Consider the following 18,325-nt stretch of genomic DNA (forward strand, 5'->3'; position numbering starts at 1 on the left):
GTGTGGCCTTATGACACACTTCCGGTGATGTCAGGGGGTGTGGCATATGCTAATGAGTTATGCTAATGAGGTCCCCTAGCTCTTTTTCTACAAAACGACCCCTGGCTAACAAGCATGTTCAAGCATCACCTTGCTCGTGGCGGTAGGAGTGAGAACCAGGCACTCTAGGTGGCAAAGGCCGAGGGTGGCATGCCTGATGTGTTTTACCGTCGTGGCACATTTGCACGGAAGGGCTGTGCGTACAGAGGCACGGTGCCTTCGTCACCAACCAGCAACGTTAAATATTTACAAGTGCTGGAGGAAGTGAGACGTATATAAGTAAACCTAAGGATTTCTGGGATTTAGCAGCATTTTCTTTTCCTTCCTTCCCTGCAGCATTGTGAATAGGTAGACAGACAGTTCACGGTTACAACCGGGGGCTTCGTTTTTGAGGGTGTTGCAAAACGTAGGAGCCAGCTCGGCGAGACGGGGAGATGGAGACCTGAGTGCCACCAGTGAGAGCCAGTCTGGTGTAGCGGTTAGGAGAGCGGACTCTAATCTGGGAGAACCGGGTTCGATTCCCCACTCCGCCACATGCAGCTGCTGGCGGGACCTTGGGTCAGTCACAAGTTCTCTCAGAGCTGTTCTCTCAAGGGCAGTCCTCAAGAGAGCTCTCTCAGCCCCACCTACCTCACAGGGTGCCTGTGGTGGGGAGGGGAAGGGAAAGGAGATTGTAAGCCACTCTGAGACTCCTTCAGGTCATGAAGGGCGGGGGATAAATCCAATCTCTTCTTCTTCTTCTAGTGACAGGAAGGGATCTTGTCCTTGCTATTGTATTCTGGTCTCTCTTCCCTTCCCCCAGGCAGTTTCTAACTGTGTAGTCAACCTAATCTCCATCTTGGGAGCCCTTTCTCCAGGAAGTAGCTGGAATCAAGGACTAAGGAAGTCAGAAGAGACGGCGGCCAGATACTACATGCAACGGTACTCAGAATCTGCATCCTTCAGCAACCCAGACACCATGACAAACGCTTTAGATGCCAGGAGCAACTCAAGTTTCTGCACTTCCGGTTACAACCGACACGCCCCTCCACGACAAATTTGGTTGGCAACTTTCCCCTCTTCCCACAATCCCGAGGACAGGTTTTGTCTCTGCATCTGCTGGACAATTCCGAGTGAGCAAATCAACCACGAAGGGTCAGCTCTGGGCCGCTGAGGGGGTGACGAAGGGCCAAGAAGAATTTGCAGGGTGGGCCGAAGGACCTCGGGAACGGCCTAGCTCTGCCGATTCCCCAGTATGGAACTCTGGATCTTCACCCAGACGAGAGCAGCACGATATCAGGGGCGGACAATCCAATTTCACAGAGGTCAGAAGAGGAGCGGCAGGACCCGTTCACCACCCCAAACATCTCCCCAATTAGGGTGGAATGCCATAAAAACATGGGCTGGGCCTCCAGTTACCTGTCTCCAAGCCGAGAGACGTTCAAGCTGTTTTTGCAACATATCATGTCGTAGTCGATGCAAACGTCAATGGCAAAGCTGTATAGAAGTTCGTCCCCACCCACCCGGCTCCAACTCCCTTCGTCCACCCACCAGATGCCATTCGCCATGTTTTATCTGGGGGGGGGGGACAGGGGTCCCAGTGGGGGGGTGGGAAATTCCAGACCCTGTTTGCTCAGCAAGAGAATCCCAGTCTGCTTGCGATTTTGGTCACCAACTCAGAAGTCCTCCCGGAACTCAGTTCTGCCGTGACGCAGAGAGGCGGGTTTACTTTGGGGTCACTCTCGGCTCGCCGAATGGTCCGGGGGAAGTAACGGAGCCAACTCTTCGGGTGTCTCTCTCCATCAGTCCTTGTGTGTGATGCTAATTCCCCACACTGGGAGACCTTGGAGTTAATTCCCTTCACATTATTTCCGGCATGTCCCCGTCTAACCAGGAAGCTGCAAAATCTTCAGCTTCCGGACTAGCCTATAGCTGCTCCTTTTGGTGGAGATCCGGCTTGTCGATTCGGGGCAGGGCCTCTAGTCTGATACAATAACGGAATGCCTTTCGGGAGCAAGGAGAGCGTTTGCCATTCACAGCTAACTTGGACACATGCCGTTTAGGGCACTCCCCCTCTCCAAGTGGACAACAACTCCTTCCCTCCCCCCCGGCCCAAATCTGGATCCAGGTTCTATTCTTCTCCCCTCTGCCCCCAAATCAGTCCAACGAGACTTCGCAGGGGTTTTCGTGAGCCTGGCGCGCCTCCTCGTAGATCTGGCAGAAGTCTTTGTAGCGAGGGGCGCAGCTGAGCCACGCCTCCCCAAAGTGCAACCACCCCGTGAACAAGAAGCTGCCGGGTCCCGGTTTCACCCCGCACCGCAGCAGGGTACGGATACTGCCTGCTGATTTCCCGTACTTGCCGACCGGCTGGAACAGGGCAAATTTCTGGCGGTGGATCCGGGTGGCGCTCACGTAGATGATGGATTCTTGTAAATCCACGTCGTTGGAGACTGTCCGGATATTGCCGCGAATGACTGGGGGGAGAAGGGGGAGAACAGGAAATTGAGACAACTGTTTAGATATTCGAGGAGTTAGGAAGCATCTGCAACCCAAAATCAGAGTGAATGCCTTCCGTGGATGAAATGGAACAATCCTCGTTTTGCAGGTGTGTAATCCAGAGGATGTAACATTTCCAGAAAAGTGAGGCTGAGCTTGGAGTCAGGCTCTCTTTTTATTTTATTTTAAAATTTTGGTGAGTATTTTTTTGTGCCGCGTGAGGGAGTGAGCTCCTGTCTCTAGTTCCAGCTCCTGCCAACCTAGCAGTTCGAGAGCAAGAAATGGCAAGTAGATAAACAGGTACTGCTTCAGTAGGAAGGTAACAGCATTCCGTTCACCTTGGCGTCTAGTCATGCCGGCCACATGGCCACGGAAAAGCCTTCGGACAGCGCTGGCTCTTCAGCTTGGAAACTGAGATGAGCACCGACCCCTAGAGTCGGATTTGACTGGCTTTTGAGCAAGGGAAACCTTTACCTTTTACCTTATATGTATGTGTGCAGGGCTCTTTTTGTAGAAAAAGCCCAGCAGGAACTCATTAGCATAATAGGCCACACCCAACACCAGGAACTCATTAGCCTATTAGGCCACACCCCTGCCACCAGAGCTCATTAGCACATTAGGCCGCACCCCCATGTTACCAGAAGTGTGGTCATCCAGCCACACCCACCTTTTGCTTCTTATTCTGTTTACCTTGTTTGTGGTCAAAACCCAGGGCCTTTTTTTGTAGCAGGAACTCCTTTGCATGTTAGGCCACACACCCCTAATGTAGCCAATCCTAATGAGTTTCTGCTGTTGGGTGTGGCCTATTATGCTAACGAGTTCCTGCTGGGCGTGGCCAACTCGGGAGCCAGCCGGAACTCCGTTCCTGTGCGTTCCTACCCAAAAAAAGCCTTGCTCCAGCCAGCCGCAGCTGTTTGGGGTCTCCTCTTTTGCATCACCTACTGCATGATCCTGTCAACCAGAGTTGCTGGGGACTGAATCTGGGACTTCCATGCATGGGAAGCAGATGCTGTACCACTGAGCCACAGTCCTGTCTCAGGCCAAGCCGCTCAAGGAGTAGACCAACAAGCAAAACACTGCAGCGGCCAACAGAGGAGCCAGTAAAAATATCGGCCAGCATTTTATAGGATAGATCGAAATGGTCCTTTGGTGGCTGAATACAATCAAGACCTGGCCAATTATCTGCAGGGATTGCGCTATTAGCCTATTTTTGTGGGATTGGTTTCCTCTGGATCAGCAAGGCTTAGCCGCTCTCAGAGATTCCGACAGGCCCAGGGACCTGATCTGGCCTGGCAAATCCCCTTGTTCTTCTGTTTGACTTCCCGGGGTTGCCGTGGCAACCCTGGAGTGGGCAGCCGACGGACCCCCGTGACCTCTCCTTCCATTGTGCAGAGTTGCAAATCAGGAGGGGGGGGGCGTTAGCGGAGCATGCAGGGCCGTAATTGGCAATGCCCACTGTGAGGACAGCCCTTCACAGACATTTGAAATGAAAGAGAGAGAGAGAGAGAGAAGCCATCCAGGGCCAAGCTGGGGAGAGGGATTGCTTTATGGGCAGTTTTAGCTCCCTCAATTCCACACATGTGATCGGGAATTATTCCTGTGGGGCGTTTGCCTCCCCTCTTCTTTGAAAGAACTTAGAAAGATACAGCAGTGTGCACTAGCATGCTCCTAGCCCCACCGAGGCAGGGACGGCACCCGCAAGATAGAATCATAGCATAGAGTTGGAAGGGAGCTCCAGGGTCATCTAGTCCAACCCCCTGCACAATACAGGAAATTCACAAATACCTTCCCCCAACACCGCCAGTGACCACTGTTCCATGCCCAGAAGCTGAGGCCTTAGAATTCAAGGCTGCAAAGAAATCTGAATTGGCCACTACATGGCTCACAGGTTTAGGGTAAAGAAAGACTTAACAACGGAGCTCTTTAAATACACCCTAAGCATGCAGGGCTCTTTTTGTAGAAAAAGCCCAGCAGGAACTCATTAGCATAATAGGCCACACCCAACAGCAGAAACCCATTAACATATTAAGCCACATCGCTTACATCACAGCTCATTAGCATATTGGGCCACACCCCCATGTTACCACACTCATCTTTTGCTTCTTATTCTGTTTACTTCGTTTGTTGTCAAAACCCTGGGCTTTTTTTTGTAGCAGGAACCCTTTGCATGTTAGACCACACACCCCTAATGTAGCCAATCCTGATGAGTTTCTGCTGTTAGGTGTGGCCTATTATGCTAATGAGTTCCTGCTGGGCGTGGCCAACTCAGGAGCCAGCCGGAACGCCGTTCCTGTGCGTTCCTGCCCAAAAATAGCCCTGTAAGCATGTATATTGTTTCCTTTATAGGGTAGAAATTGGCGTTTGCAGGAAAACCCAGCTATGGATAGCATCAATTGGCTAATGTCCATGATGTCATAAAACCTGAGCCTTGGCTTGCTCCTGGCCAGCTACGTCATGGGAGGTGGGGTGACAAGCGTAAGTTATATCTGGTATCATCTCCTGGACCTGTAGGCTACGTCTGAGTTGAACCCCTGCGGCACACTGCTGGGGGTCAAGCTTGCAGTAGGCAGGGCATGAAAGGGTGGGGGGGATATCTTCATTAGGATGACTAACCGTCCCTGCTGTATAGAGGAGCAATTTAAAAAAGGAAACAATGAGCGAGAAGAGATACTCACCAAAATCACTAGTACAAACAGCCATCAGGATCTCGGAGTTGTTGCACGGCCGGCAGGTCCCTGCATCTCCCAAAGAGAAAGAAGGACAGCCACTTAACCATGGGGAACTCCCAGCACCCATTCAGAGGGTTATAATTTCAATTCCGCAAGGGCTGATTGGCTAGCAACGGTGCCGTCCGTCTAATAGTTCATGCAAGTCAATAGAGAGCCTTGTATGCACTCAAACGCTTGTATTGTCAACCAGACTCAGCGCGCGTACAGACGCTCCTTGTTCATAATTACACATTTCTGAAAGGAGTTATTTGCCTCCTGCTGCTGTATTCTTTTAAAGATCGTGTCCCACTCTGGCTTCTAAGTATGCGAGCAAACTGACTTTGAGCACTTCCCCCTTTTTTTAAAAAAAAATGTCTGCTTAATCGAATGTTCTGTCTCTGAATAGATCTGATTGTACATGGGTGTGTGTGTGTGTGAAGTCACTTCCAACTTATGACGACCCTATGAATTAATGTCCTCCCAAACGCCCTGTTAATCACAGTCTCGCTCAGGTCTTGCCAACTGAGAGCTGTGGCTTCCTTGAATGAATCAACCCATCTCGTGTTGGGTCTTTCTCTTTTCCTGCTGCCTTTGGCTTTTACCATCATTGTTGCCTTTTCCATTGGGACTTGTCTTCTCCTAATGTGACCAAAGTACGATAGCCTCGTTTTACTATTTGTTGGAATTGCAAATTGCTTACACTTCAGTCATTACAGAGTTAAATGTTGTTTGTTAGGAAACAGGATGTTACGTTACAGAAGCGGGAACGTTTGTGGGAGTTGTTTATCCTAATGAAGTGAAATGCTTTGATCTAGCATTAGTGTATTCACGCCACCTGTGCCCTCATACTGTCCAATGCCTTAGTGGGCACTTCCTTATTTCTAAGTAAAGGAGTCATTAATCTAGCCCCCAGCTCACTAAATATAGGATATTCCACAATCGTATGTTCAACTGTTTCAATTTCAGCATGTGAGCCTCTACATGTTCTATTTGAATATCGCACTTTTTTTTACATCTACCCTCCAAAACCGCCGATGGAAGGGCACGCTCTCTTGCCAGAGCGAAAGCTCTTCTGAGCTTTGGTATTGTCAAACGATAAAGGAAGGTGGACTTTGTGGCATTATGCCCCAATTGAAGTCCCTCCCCTCCCCCAAATCTGCCCTCCTCACGTAAAGGTAAAGGTTCCCTTGCTCGAAAGCCAGCTGAATCCGACTCTAGGGTTGCGGTGCTCATCTCTGTTTCAAAGCCGAAGAGCCAGCGCTGTCCGAAGGTGTTTCCGTGGTCATGTGGCCGGCATGACTAAACACCAAGGCGCATGGAACGCTGTTCCCTTCCCACCGAAGTGGTCCCTATTTATCTACTTGCGATTTCTTGGTTTCGAACTGCTAGGTGGGCAGGAGCTGGAACCAGAGACGGGAGCTCACTCGGTCATGCGGCACACTCGGGTCTCGAACTGCCGAACGACCGGCCTTCCACAGCCTGCATGTAATGTATTGAACTGATTACATGAATCACCTCATAGGACTCCCATGTTAAGCTTCGAGCCAGACCAAGGCTCCTCTGAGCGAACTTCCTATTGGTCGCTTCATAACAGCGACCAATCAGAACGATACCATTCCCTAGGAGGGAAAGACTCCCATTGGTCTTTATTCTAGCAATCTCATTGGTTGTTATTTGTAAATAGGCGTGGCTACATTAGCCCGGTTATGTTTAAAAGGAGCATAAGCTCCCACTGTCAGATTAGAGTCCATGCTCTTAACCACTACACCAAACCACTACACCAAACAGATCTGGGTTTAATGGACCCACATTGAGATACACAGAATCCCTGATGACTTGAACTGGACAACGGTTTTGTATGATGTTTGGGTAGGCAAGAAAGAGATTTTTGAGCATGGATTTGCCTTCCTTGGAGGAAAGGACAGACAAGGAATGTGACAGCTACAAGTCGAAGGCTACACAGGTTGCCAATCTCCAGATGGTGGCTGGAGATCTCACGCTATTACGACTGATCTCCAGGTGACAGAGATCAGTTCACCTGGAGAAAATGGCTGCTTTGGAGGGTGGACTCTATGGGATTATACACTGCCAAGCAAGGCTCCCTCTAAGCGGTGGAGCCTTGTGGGCAAAAATTCTACTTTGCGAGCGACTGGCATTAAAGTTGTGAGCCAGCGATTTGGCTGCTGCGTTAAAAAAAGACTGTGAGCTAGCTCACACTCACTCAGCTTAGAGGGAACACTGGTCGCCATAGCCTGGAGACCAGTTATAATTCCACGAGATCTCCAGGTCCCGCCTGGACGTTGGCATCCCTAACTGCTGGCGGTTTCCGTTAGAATTACAGCAGAATTACATCCACATCTGCCAACGCCACTTAGCATGTGTAAGAATCAAACTGCTTCCCCGTTCCTCTTTTCTTCTTCTTCTTATTTTGCCTTCTTCGTTGGCTATCCATGTCACCGGCCACTGTACGCGAACCAGGGACCAGTGTTCCCTCTAAGCCGAGTGAGTGTGAGCTAGCTCACAGTTTTTTAGCCTCCAGCTCACACAGTTTTGTCTCAGCTCAGGAAGGAGGGCTCCAGAGCAAACTAATTTATGCAGCGGCCAAACTGCTTGCTCCCAACTTTAACGCCAGTAGCTCACAAAGTAGAATTTTTGCTCACAAGACTCCGCAGCTTAGAGGGAGCATTGCCAGGGATCGTACCCGAAGCACAGCACCCAGAACAGCAGAGCTAACCCTAACCCGAACAGCAGAGCTATTCTGGCAGGGCGATTCCCCCTCTGACCTCTCTCCCCGCCGTGACCAAAGCGTGGCTGCGGCCTCCGTGTCAAGGTGGTACTGTCCCCGAGTCAGGGCAGAACCCTGTGTGCGGGGCTGAAATCCCAGTCGAGTCTGTGCCTGATCCAGGCTGTAGTGAACCCCACTCTGACCCACAACCTTGTCTGCCCATGGAGCCTGCACCGCTCCGCAGGTCCCAGCGTTCGCGGCAAATGCCGACTTATTTGAAGGACTATGAGTGTAAATACTGTTGGAATAACTGATGTACAAAGGGTGATTGTATGTATGTAAATAATAAACAATTGGGATGATGGCTTAACTTAGGGGGGAGGAATTGTAATGTATTGAACTGATTACATGAATCACCTCATAGGACTCCCATGTTAAGCTTCGAGCCAGACCAAGGCTCCTCTGAGCGAACTTCCTATTGGTCGCTTCATAACAGCGACCAATCAGAACGATACCATTCCCTAGGAGGGAAAGACTCCCATTGGTCTTTATTCTAGCAATCTCATTGGTTGATATTTGTAAATAGGCGTGGCTACATTAGCCCGGTTGTGTTTAAAAGGAGCATAAGCTCCCACTGTTTTCTGTTCTGGTTTCTTACTGAGTTGAGTGCTTGTTCGTTACTTCCAATAAAGCTGAATCACTTGCTGAATCACTCTAAGAGTCCTTTGTTAGCGCGATCTAACACTGCAGTTCAGCATCTTCACCAATTGAGCCACCGCAGCTCTCTCCCCTCCCCCAAATCTGCCCTCCTCAGGCTCCACCCCAAAAATCTCCACCTATTTCTCAATCTGGAGCTTACCCTGGGACACGTCAAGTTGGGGGGGAGGGAGACGTCTTCTTTTTCAGAAGAGGGCCCTCTTTTTTGAGACCTGTCCTTCGAATAAGCCCACTTTCTGCTTCTGTCCATTTAAATTGGCTTTGGGGGAGACAGTCCTGAGTAGTCCCAGAGTCCCCGGAGCTATCTGCAGTTGGGAAGGGTCCGCTCAAGCTCCCCAGCCTGTTTGGAATGAACTGGAGGAACCATAATAAGGGAGAGGAGGAGAGGGGCCTTTGCAAAGTCTCCTGAACAGACACTGCAGGTAGGGTTGCCACCTCTGGATTGGGAAATTCCTGGAGATTTTGGGGGTCGGGGCCTGGGAAAGGCAGGAGCGTTGCCGGCTCCATGTTCGGAAATACCCAGAGATTTGAGGGCAAAGCCGGGAAGCGTGGGATTTAGGGAGGAGAGGGACCTTGGTAGGGTATAATGCCACGCGGTCCGCCTTCCAAAGCAGCCATTTTCTCCCGGAGAAGCGGAATGAATGTTTTAAACAAACGATAAATAAACAAATAGGCGATTTTTGTAGTCTGAAGATCGGCTGTGATTCTGGGGGATCTCCTGCCCCCCAACCTGGAGACTGGCCACCATAAAGGGCAAGGTTCAAGGAAGCGAAGGACTTCAGCGGAGTATACTACCACCGAGTCCGGCCTTCAGAGCAGCCATTTTCTCCAGGGGAAGGGGTCGCCATCAATGCTTCCTCTAAGCTGTGGAGTCCTGTGAGCAAAAATTCTACTTTGTGAGCTCCTGGCATTAACGTTGTGAGTGAGCAATTTGGCTGCTGCATCAATTAGTTTGCTCTGGAGCCTCCTTCCTGAGCGGAGACAAGAATGTGTGAGCCGGAGGCTAAAAGACTGTGAGCTAGCTCACACTCACTCAGCTTAGTGAGAACACTGGTCGCCATAGCCTGGAGACCAGTTATAATTCCACGGGATCTCCAGGTCCCGACTGGACGTTGGCATCCCTAAGTGCTGGCGGTTTGTGTTTAAGTTACAGCAGTGCGGTACACATCCACATCTGCCAACGCCACTTAGCATGTGTAAGAATCAAACCGCTTCCCCGTTCCTCTTTTCTTCTTCTTCTTCTTCTTATTTTGCCTTCTTTGTTGGCTATCCGTGTCGCCGGCCACTGTACGCGAACTAGGGACCAGTGTTCCCTCTAAGCTGAGTTAGCGTGAGCCAGCTCACAGTTTTTTAGCCTCCAACTCACACATTTTTGTCTCAGCTCAGGAAGGAGGGCTCCAAAACAAACTAATTGGTGCAGTAGTCGGACAGCTCGCTCACAACTTTTAATGCCGGTAGCTCACAAAGTAGAATTTTTGCTCACAAGACTCCACAGCTTAGAGGGAGCATTGCCAGGGACCGTACCTGAAGCACAGCGCCCAGAACAGCAGAGCTAACCCTAACCCGAACAGCAGAGCTATTCTGGCAGGGCGATTCCCCCTCTGGCCTCTCTCCCCGCCGTGACCAAAGCGTGGCTGCGGCCTCCGTGTCAAGGTTTCTCAGGGCAAGGCCTTGTCAAAAGCCGTTCCCCGGCGGGTCCGAGGGCCCAGGTTGCTATGGCGACCCGCATCCCGGCCTTATCTTTGGTGCCGCTGAACTGCTGGGACGGAGACTCCCGCACACTGGACTTTTGTTAACTCAGAGATGAGGCCGATTAGATGTTCCTCCTCCGGCCTTGGGTTGCTGATAGCCCAGCACACTCCAGGCTCCGGTTACCCTGCCGTCTCCTCCGCATATCGGAGTCCTTGAAAAACCAGGCCGCTCCGATTGCTTTCAGCTTCAATCAGTGCGCCGGGAGGGCAGGGGTTGCGCCTTGCCAAAAGAAATGCCCCCAGAACACTGTAAAACGAAAGGTGGCCTTCCTTTGTGAATACTGTCTGGAAGACATCTGAATGGAGCCTCTTTGTGTTGGAGTTTTTAAGAAATTCAGCAGAGTTAAAATAAACAGCTTAGCAATGCCAGAGTTCAATAATCAGACCCAGAGTCCATGTGTGTTTAAAAATATAAAAGTTTACTACAATTCTACCATAGGGAAGGGTAAACTTGGGAGAAAATAACAGAGAGCTAAATCAGCTACATCCTCTCTAGACTAGAAGAACTGGAAGAAGATGGCCCTCCAACGTGCTTCTCCTCCAAGGCAAACAAAGAGCGGAAGAGGAGCAATAAATTCCAAAGTTACTAATACCTTGCTCCCAATCAGACTCTTAGAATAGGGATGCTTTCGCGGGCTAACAGACTTGAGCTAACATTGGCTAACACAAAGACAGGTGATTTCCTGTAACAACAGAACAGACATTTAACCCCATGCATACACATTGAGTGTTTTCAACATGCAAATACCCAACACTTTGCATGTGTCGTACACACTGCTTACGAAACACTTTGCACTCTGCCACTGGCTAACAGTCAGTTTAACTTCGTAGGTGCTCTTAACGCTTCCATGGTGCATATGTCAAGTGCCTTTGATGATTCTAATCACAGTGACTGGAATCAATCGTGAACATCTATTCAGATATTCACTTTGGTTCATGGCTTAAAGGCATTCTGGGTAAAATACCAAATGCTGACAGGCAGTGACTGACTGACCTTGCTTATAGTGGCCAGTTGTAACTGCGCATGCTCCTGATGTCAGTCTGCTTGCATTAGATGGAGAACACTGCATGATGTACTAATATTTGTTGCAATTAGATCCTTTTTAGAATCTCACAGAATGAAAAGAAGGCCTACTGTTCAGCTGAAGGAGGTATATTTTTGCCTGAGACAATCCAGCCTACAGGTTCGAGCCCAATCAGAATGGTGTGACGGATATGTGGCAAAGTTTGATGGAACCAATAATTGTGATTTTTTTTCTAACTGTCATAGGGGGTATAGGACCCTATGTCTCCCATTGTAACCTTAGGGAGAGCTGTGGGTACTCAAGGGTACAAAACCTTAAGAACATAAGAACATAAGAGACGCCAATGTTGGATCAGGCCAAAGGCCCATCCAGTCCAACACTCTGTGTCACACAGTGGCCAGAAATACCAGGTGCCATCAGGAGGTCCACCAGTGGGGCCAGGATGTTAGAAGCCCTCCCACTGTTGATCCCCCCAAGCACCAAGAAGACAGAGCATCACTTGCCCCAGAGCCCCTATCTATACCTTGTGGCTAATAGGCACTGATGGACCTCTGCTCCATATGCTTATCTAATTCCCTTTTGAAGCCGTCCATGCTTGTAGCCGCCACCACTTCCTGTGGCAGTGAATTCCATGTGTGAATCACTCTTTGGGTGAAGAAGGACTTCCTTTTATCCGTTCTAACCCGACCGCTCTGCAGTTTCATGGAGTGCCCACGAGCTCTTGTATTGTGAGAAAGGGAGAAAAGGACCTCTTTCTCTGCCTGCTCTTTCCCATGCATAATCTTATAAACCTCGATCATGTCACCCCTCAGTCGTCGTTTCTCCAAGCTAAAGAGCCCTAAGCGCTTTAATCTTTCCTCATAGGAAACCTTGTTGTGCCTATACTTTTCCTCCTTTATTAATAAAGTTTTAAAGTTTGGATTCTCCTCTACAAGACTGCCGTGTGCTTTCTCAAATTGGGCTGGGGGAGCACAACCTTTGACGGAGTTTCTGTCTTACAAATGCAAGACCCTCGTGTGGGAAACAGATGGATGAGGCCTGGCTAGAGGACGCCAAAGCGATGGCGAGCGGAAGGGCTGGAGAGAGGGTTGCCAGCTCAGGTCGGGAGATACCTGGATATTTGGGGGGTGGAGGCCGAGGAGGGCGGGGATTTGGACCCGAGTGGGGTACCATGCCACAGAGTCCGCCTTCCAAAGCAGCCATTTCATCCGGGGGAACTGATCTCTGTCACCTGATCAGTTCTAGAACATCTCCAGCTACCACCTGGAAACTGGCAACTCTAATTCAGAGGTTGACTGCCTTTGAAACTGACAGTCCCTTTAGTCACCATCAATGTTCCCTCTAAGCTATGGAGTCTTGTGAGCAAAAATTCTACTTCGTGAGTGACTGGCCTTAAAGCTGTGAGCGAGCGATTTGGCTGCTGCATAAATTAGTTTGCTCTGGAGCCCTTCTTCCTGAGCTTAGACAAATATGCACGAGCCGGAGGCTAAAAAACTGTGAGCTAGCTCACACTAACTCAGTTTAGAGGGAACACTGGTCACCACCATGGCTAGTAGCCACTGATGGACCTATCATAGAGACTGTCTTTAGTTTTAGTTTAGTCCCCAATCTACTGAAATGCTCTGATTCCATCTGTGACCCAAACACCCCTCTTCTTTTTATGTCATTTGCTGCTACCTTTGAATTTTACAAGAAGAAGACGAAGAAGAAGAAGACAAAGAAGAAGAAAATGAAGAAGAAGAAGAAGAAGAAGAAGAAGAAGAAGAAGAAGAAGAAGAAGAAGAAGAAGGATTGGATATATACCCCACCTTTCACTACCTCAAGGTGTCTTAGAGTGGCTTGCAATCGGTGTTCCCTCTAAGTTGAGTTAGTGTGAGCTAGCTCACAGTTCTTTAGCCTCCGGCTCACACATTTTTGTCTTAGCTCGGGAAGGATGGGGCTCCAGAGCAAACTGATTTATGCAGTAGCCAAATCGCTCGCTCACAACTTTCATGCCAGTAGCTCACAAAATGGAATTTTGGCTCACAAGACTCCACAGCTTAGAGGGAGCATTGCTTACTTTCCCTTCCCCTTCCCCTCCCCACACCCTGTGAGGGAGGTGGGGCTGAGAGAGCTCTCTCAAGAACTGTCCTTGACAGAACAGCTCTGAAAGAACTTGTGACTGACCCAGGGTCACGCCAGCAGCTGCATGTGGAGGAGTGGGGAATCAAACCCGGTTCTCCCAGGTTAGATTCCGTGCTCTTAACCACTACACCAAGCACGATTTTAATGCAATGCAATTTTGTTGTAATGAGCCTTTGACTCCGTTTGTTGTGGTCCGCCCTGAGCCCGCTTTGGGGACGGCGGAATAAAGATCCGAAAGACCAACCAATAAATAGTTGTCATAGCGGGAGATGTCCAGGTGCCACCTGAAATTTGGCGACCCTAGAGCTGAGAGTTGGCGTGCCAAACAAGTTCCCATCATGCACCACAACCGGACGACTTACCTTCCGTGCTGAGGTTGCCAGATGGCCAAGAGAACGGAGAGTTCCAGTCGCCCCTCAGCTCGTAGCGGAAGGCGGCGATCCGGCGGCTGATGTCCTGGTGCAGGGTGGACTGGAGGAACAGGGCCACTTTCTCCTTGGGCAGCCAGCTGAAACAGCGCACCTTGGGCTGCAGTGCCGCATCAGCCTCCGAGAGCAGGAGCTCCAAGATGCCGTCCCTCTCCAGGTATATCTGAGCCCCGCGGAAGCTGCTGGACGATTTGATGCAGGCCGTGACGCGCCGCGGGCTCTTCTCTTTGCCCATGGGGCCCGTGGAAAGGCGAGGAAAGAGACTCAGGCGCAAGGCCCCCGCGGGGTACAGCCACTCCAGCGATCCCTCCGCGCAGTGTAACGAGATCTGTTCCACGCTGCCTGATTCCTGGGACAGGCCACTGCAACAGAAGAACACAAGAAGAGCCATGCTGGATCACACCAGGGGTCCATCTAGTCCAGCATCCTGCCTCACACAGGGGCCAGCCAGTTCCTCTGGAGGGCCAACAACAGGGCAGAGAGGCCGAGGCCTTCCCCTGGTAAGAACGTTAGAAGAGCCCTGCTGGGTCAGACCAGTGAGGGTCCATCTAGTCCAGCATCCTGTTTCACACAGTGGCCAACCAGTTCCTCCGGAGGGCCAACATCAGGGCATAGTGACCAAGGCCTTCATAGGAACATCAGAGGAGCCCTGCTGGATCACACCAGGGGTCCATCTAGTCCAGCATCCTGTTTCACACAGTGGCCAGCCAGTTGCCCAGAATGGCCAGCAAACAGGGCACAGAGGCTGAGTGCCTCCTGATGGCACCTGGTATTTTTGGCCACTGTGTGACACAGAGTGTTGGACTGGATGTGCCATTGGCCTGATCCAACATTGGCTTCCCTTATGTTCTTATGTTAAGAGCAGAGGTCCATCAGTGGCTCTTAGCCACAAGGTATAGATAGGAACTCTTGGTCTGGGGCAAGTGATGCACTGTATTCTTGGTGCTTGGGGGGGGGCAACAGTGGGAGGGCTTCTAGTGTCCCGCCCCCACTGCTGGACCTCCTGATGGCACCTGGTATTTTTTGGCCACTGTGTGACAGTGTTGGACTGGATGGGGCATTGGCTTGATCCAACATTGGCGTCTCTTATGTTCTTATGTTCCTTTCCCTGGTCACTGGGATTTATAAAGCAACTGTCTTGGAAATCAATGGTCCCTTTAAGGCATCATGGCTTGTAGCCACTGATGGACCTATCAGAGTTAGTGTTTTTTAGTTTATTTATAGTTTTTAACACAGGGGAAGCCTTTCAGATGCACATCAAACTGCCTTATCCTGAATCAGACCCTCGGTCCATCAAAGTCAGTATCGTCTACTGAGACTGGCAGAGGTTCTCGGCAGAGGTCTTTCACGTCACCGATGGCCAGATCTTTTAACTGGAGATACCGGGGAATTGAACCCGGGACCTTCTGCATGCCAAGCAGAGGCTCTGCCACTGATCCACAGCCCCTCCCCGTAGCCATTGGGTTGCCAAGTAGGCGTTGCTACAAGAGTGGCCATTTAGGACAGCGCACAGTATGCAAGAATGGAACTTTTCAGGTCGTAAGACTCTGAGCTGCCTGTCATTTTTAAAAAGTTGGTAATCTTAGCAGAAAGGGTGTGTGTGGGGGGGGGACTCTACTTGGCATCATGGGCCATTGTGCCCCAAAGTCGTGTCTCTTTTCAAGTCTCAAGACTACTTCATGCCCAATCAAGTTTACTTCCGGGCAGGACAGCCACAGAGTGGGACACCTAGAGGGGCCAGGCGGGGACGAGCCACCCACTCCTGGCCACATTTGTGTCTCGACATGACCGCTTGCGTCTGCAGGACTGACTCCTCTTCCAAATTCCAAATTCCTGAACGGGAAGCCACCCTCCTCGCCACACAATGCGATCCAGATGGCCGAGGCTGACTCTTGCCCGTTTCACAGCACACTGACTCATCTCGTCTGCTGTATTCTGTCGAGGATCAAGAGCCCCACGCAACAGATGTGGCCCGCTTTGTTCCTTAAATCTTCCCAAAGAGCTCTCTGGAGGCCCCTCAGTAGCCAAGGCTTGGATGAATGAGTCCTGGGAGATTTCCCCCAGGTCACAGACTGGAGAGGTGCCCAGTGCAAGAATGTGCGCCCCTGCCCACAAACATAAATCCTCACATTCTTACAGTCCAAGTAGCTTTCCTCTATTCCCCCACGGAATAAAGGTCTTTTCAGCAGACTACTCGGCCTGAAGGTATTTTCAAGAAACACATCAGACTTTTAAGATCAAGGAAGGAAGGAGAAAAAGGTCACTCACAGGGTTAAAGGAACGAAACCCTTCCATATTAAAGGCGGCTTCTTTTTCTTTTGCATTTTGAAGCTTGCCGTTAACTTATCCATTCTGATGCATACACCAACCAGAAGTGGTTTGCGGACTGTCAGACAAAGACCTTTGGATTAAATGAAAATGGACATTCCAAAAATACCATCTGTGAGTCACCGGGGCTCTATCGTTTGGGGTAGTTTAAATAAGTAAAAAGCTCCAGTAAGCGATTGCTCAAGTCAGACGTAAACCTGATTCATTTTAGCAATGGGTTGCGAAACCAGGATTTGGCTTACAAGGCAGTCATTCAAATCTTTGTTGGCTTCGACCGATGCTAGTTCTCCTTCACCCCGGTTTCCTGCAGAAACCTGGCTGGTATCCCAGCCTGCATTGCGGTGAGGAGGGGTGAGATGAAGGGGAGAAATCCAAGATGTCCCAGTTTGTGTGTCAAAAAAGAACATAGTTTAAAACTAACCACGGTTAATAAGCCAACTTCAGACCATAGTTTGAGATGCTGGCTTGGCAAACTCCTAATTAATCATTGTAAGTAGAGTAGCCCTTGATTGGATGACCGTACTTATCACATGCTAAGTCACTCAGTTCTTACTTATACCCAGAATTAAACTTTGTTTGTCTTAAAAGGTGCCACTGGACTCCAACTTAGTTCCCACACCTGTTTGTTAACTCTTATCTTTATGCTAATTTGCTGCTATTCACAGGTCTTAACCAATGCTCCCTCTAAGCTGTGGAGTCTTGTGAGCAGAAATTCTACTTTGTGAGCTACTGGCATTAAAGTGGTGAGCCAGCGATTTGGATACTGCATAAATGTACTGCAGGTACTGCAAGGTGATAGAGTATGTTTATCGCAGTCAAAGACCATAATACAGCGAATAAGCAGGTACTGCATACTGCTCTGGAGCCATCCCTCCTGAGCTGAGACAAAAATGTGTGAGCCAGAGGCTAGAAAACTGTGAGCTAGCTCACACTAGCTCAGCTTAGAGGGAACACTGGTCTTAACTGCTTTAATCCAACCTTAGCTATACTGATTGCTCAGTTACTTATGCATCTTGACTCTAGTTAGCCCCTCCAGGTAATTAACCACCCCTATTTATATGTAATAGCTGAGTAATTCTTGTTTCAATGTATGCATTAAATGCACACAAAAACTGATGCCCGGAATTAAACTTTGTTGGTCTTAAAGGTGCCACTGGACTCAGACTTTGTTCTGTTGCTTCAGGCCAACACAGCTACCAACCTGAATGGCACTGGGGTTTAGTTTGTCATTCTACAAGGACGTTAAGGCATGTTGGCATCCCAAAAGCCAATTGTGGGAAACCTCACCGTTCAGAAAACCCACCCTGACCAACTGAAAGTCAATTTTCAGCTGGAATTAGCCTTCATCATCCATTTCTTGAAGTGAGTCAACAAAAATGCATGTTTTTTGGAGGGGTAACAAAGGTTCCATCATTTTGTAGAAGAAAACAGGAAATTTCTTGTCTCACAGCAAAGAAGAAGAAGAAGAAGAAGAGATTGGATTTATACCCTGCCCTTCACTACCCAAAGGTGTCTCAGAGCGGTTGACAAACTCCTTTCCCTCCCCCTCCCCACAACAGACACCCCATGAGGTAGGTGGGGCTGAGAGAGCTCTGACAGAAACTGCTCTTTTTCAAGGACAGCTCTTATCAGAACTACGGCTTGCCCAAGGCCATCCAGCCAGGTGCAAGTGGAGGAGTGGGGAATCAAACCCGGTTCTCCCAGATTAGAGTCCGCGCACTTAACCACTACACCAAACTGGCGAAGAAGAAGAAGAAGAAGAAGAAGAAGAAGAAGAAGAAGAAGAAGAAGAAGAAGAAGAAGAAGAAGAAGAAGAAGAAGACGAGGAAGAGGAGATTGGATTTATACCTCGCCCTTCACTACCCAAAGGCATCTCAGAGCGGCTTCCAATCTCCTTTCCCTTCCCCTCCCCACAACAGACACCCTGAGAGGTAGGTGGGGCTGAGAGAGCTTTCCAGAGAACTACCCTTGAGAGAACAGCTCTGAAAGAACTTGTGACTAACCC

General features: G+C 49.7%; 1 protein-coding gene across 1 annotated transcript; it reads right to left on the reverse strand.

The window, feature by feature from the left end:
* Nucleotides 1–1,626: 1,626 nt before the first annotated feature.
* Nucleotides 1,627–14,383, reverse strand: METRN (meteorin, glial cell differentiation regulator). Its single transcript, XM_015413582.1, has 3 exons — nt 13,927–14,383; nt 5,190–5,255; nt 1,627–2,492 (listed from the first exon to the last, which is right to left on the reverse strand). Exons 1-3 carry the CDS (start codon nt 14,381–14,383, stop codon nt 2,176–2,178), a joined length of 840 nt encoding a protein of 279 aa, XP_015269068.1. The 3' UTR covers nt 1,627–2,175.
* Between the last annotated feature and the right edge of the window lie 3,942 nt (nt 14,384–18,325).

This window comes from Gekko japonicus, unplaced genomic scaffold, assembly GCF_001447785.1.
Source record: "Gekko japonicus isolate JY-2015 unplaced genomic scaffold, Gekko_japonicus_V1.1 scaffold1098, whole genome shotgun sequence".
Classification (NCBI taxonomy): domain Eukaryota; kingdom Metazoa; phylum Chordata; class Lepidosauria; order Squamata; family Gekkonidae; genus Gekko; species Gekko japonicus.

Coding starts and splice junctions, on each gene's coding strand:
- METRN (XM_015413582.1), bottom strand. CDS start 14,383: ATGGCTCTTCTTGTGTTCTTCTGTTGCAGTGGCCTGTCCCAGGAATCA. Junction 5,256..13,926: donor TGGCAACCTCAGCACGGAAG/GTAAGTCGTCCG, acceptor TCTCTTTGGGAG/ATGCAGGGACCTGCCGGCCG. Junction 2,493..5,189: donor TGTTTGTACTAGTGATTTTG/GTGAGTATCTCT, acceptor TTCTCCCCCCAG/TCATTCGCGGCAATATCCGG.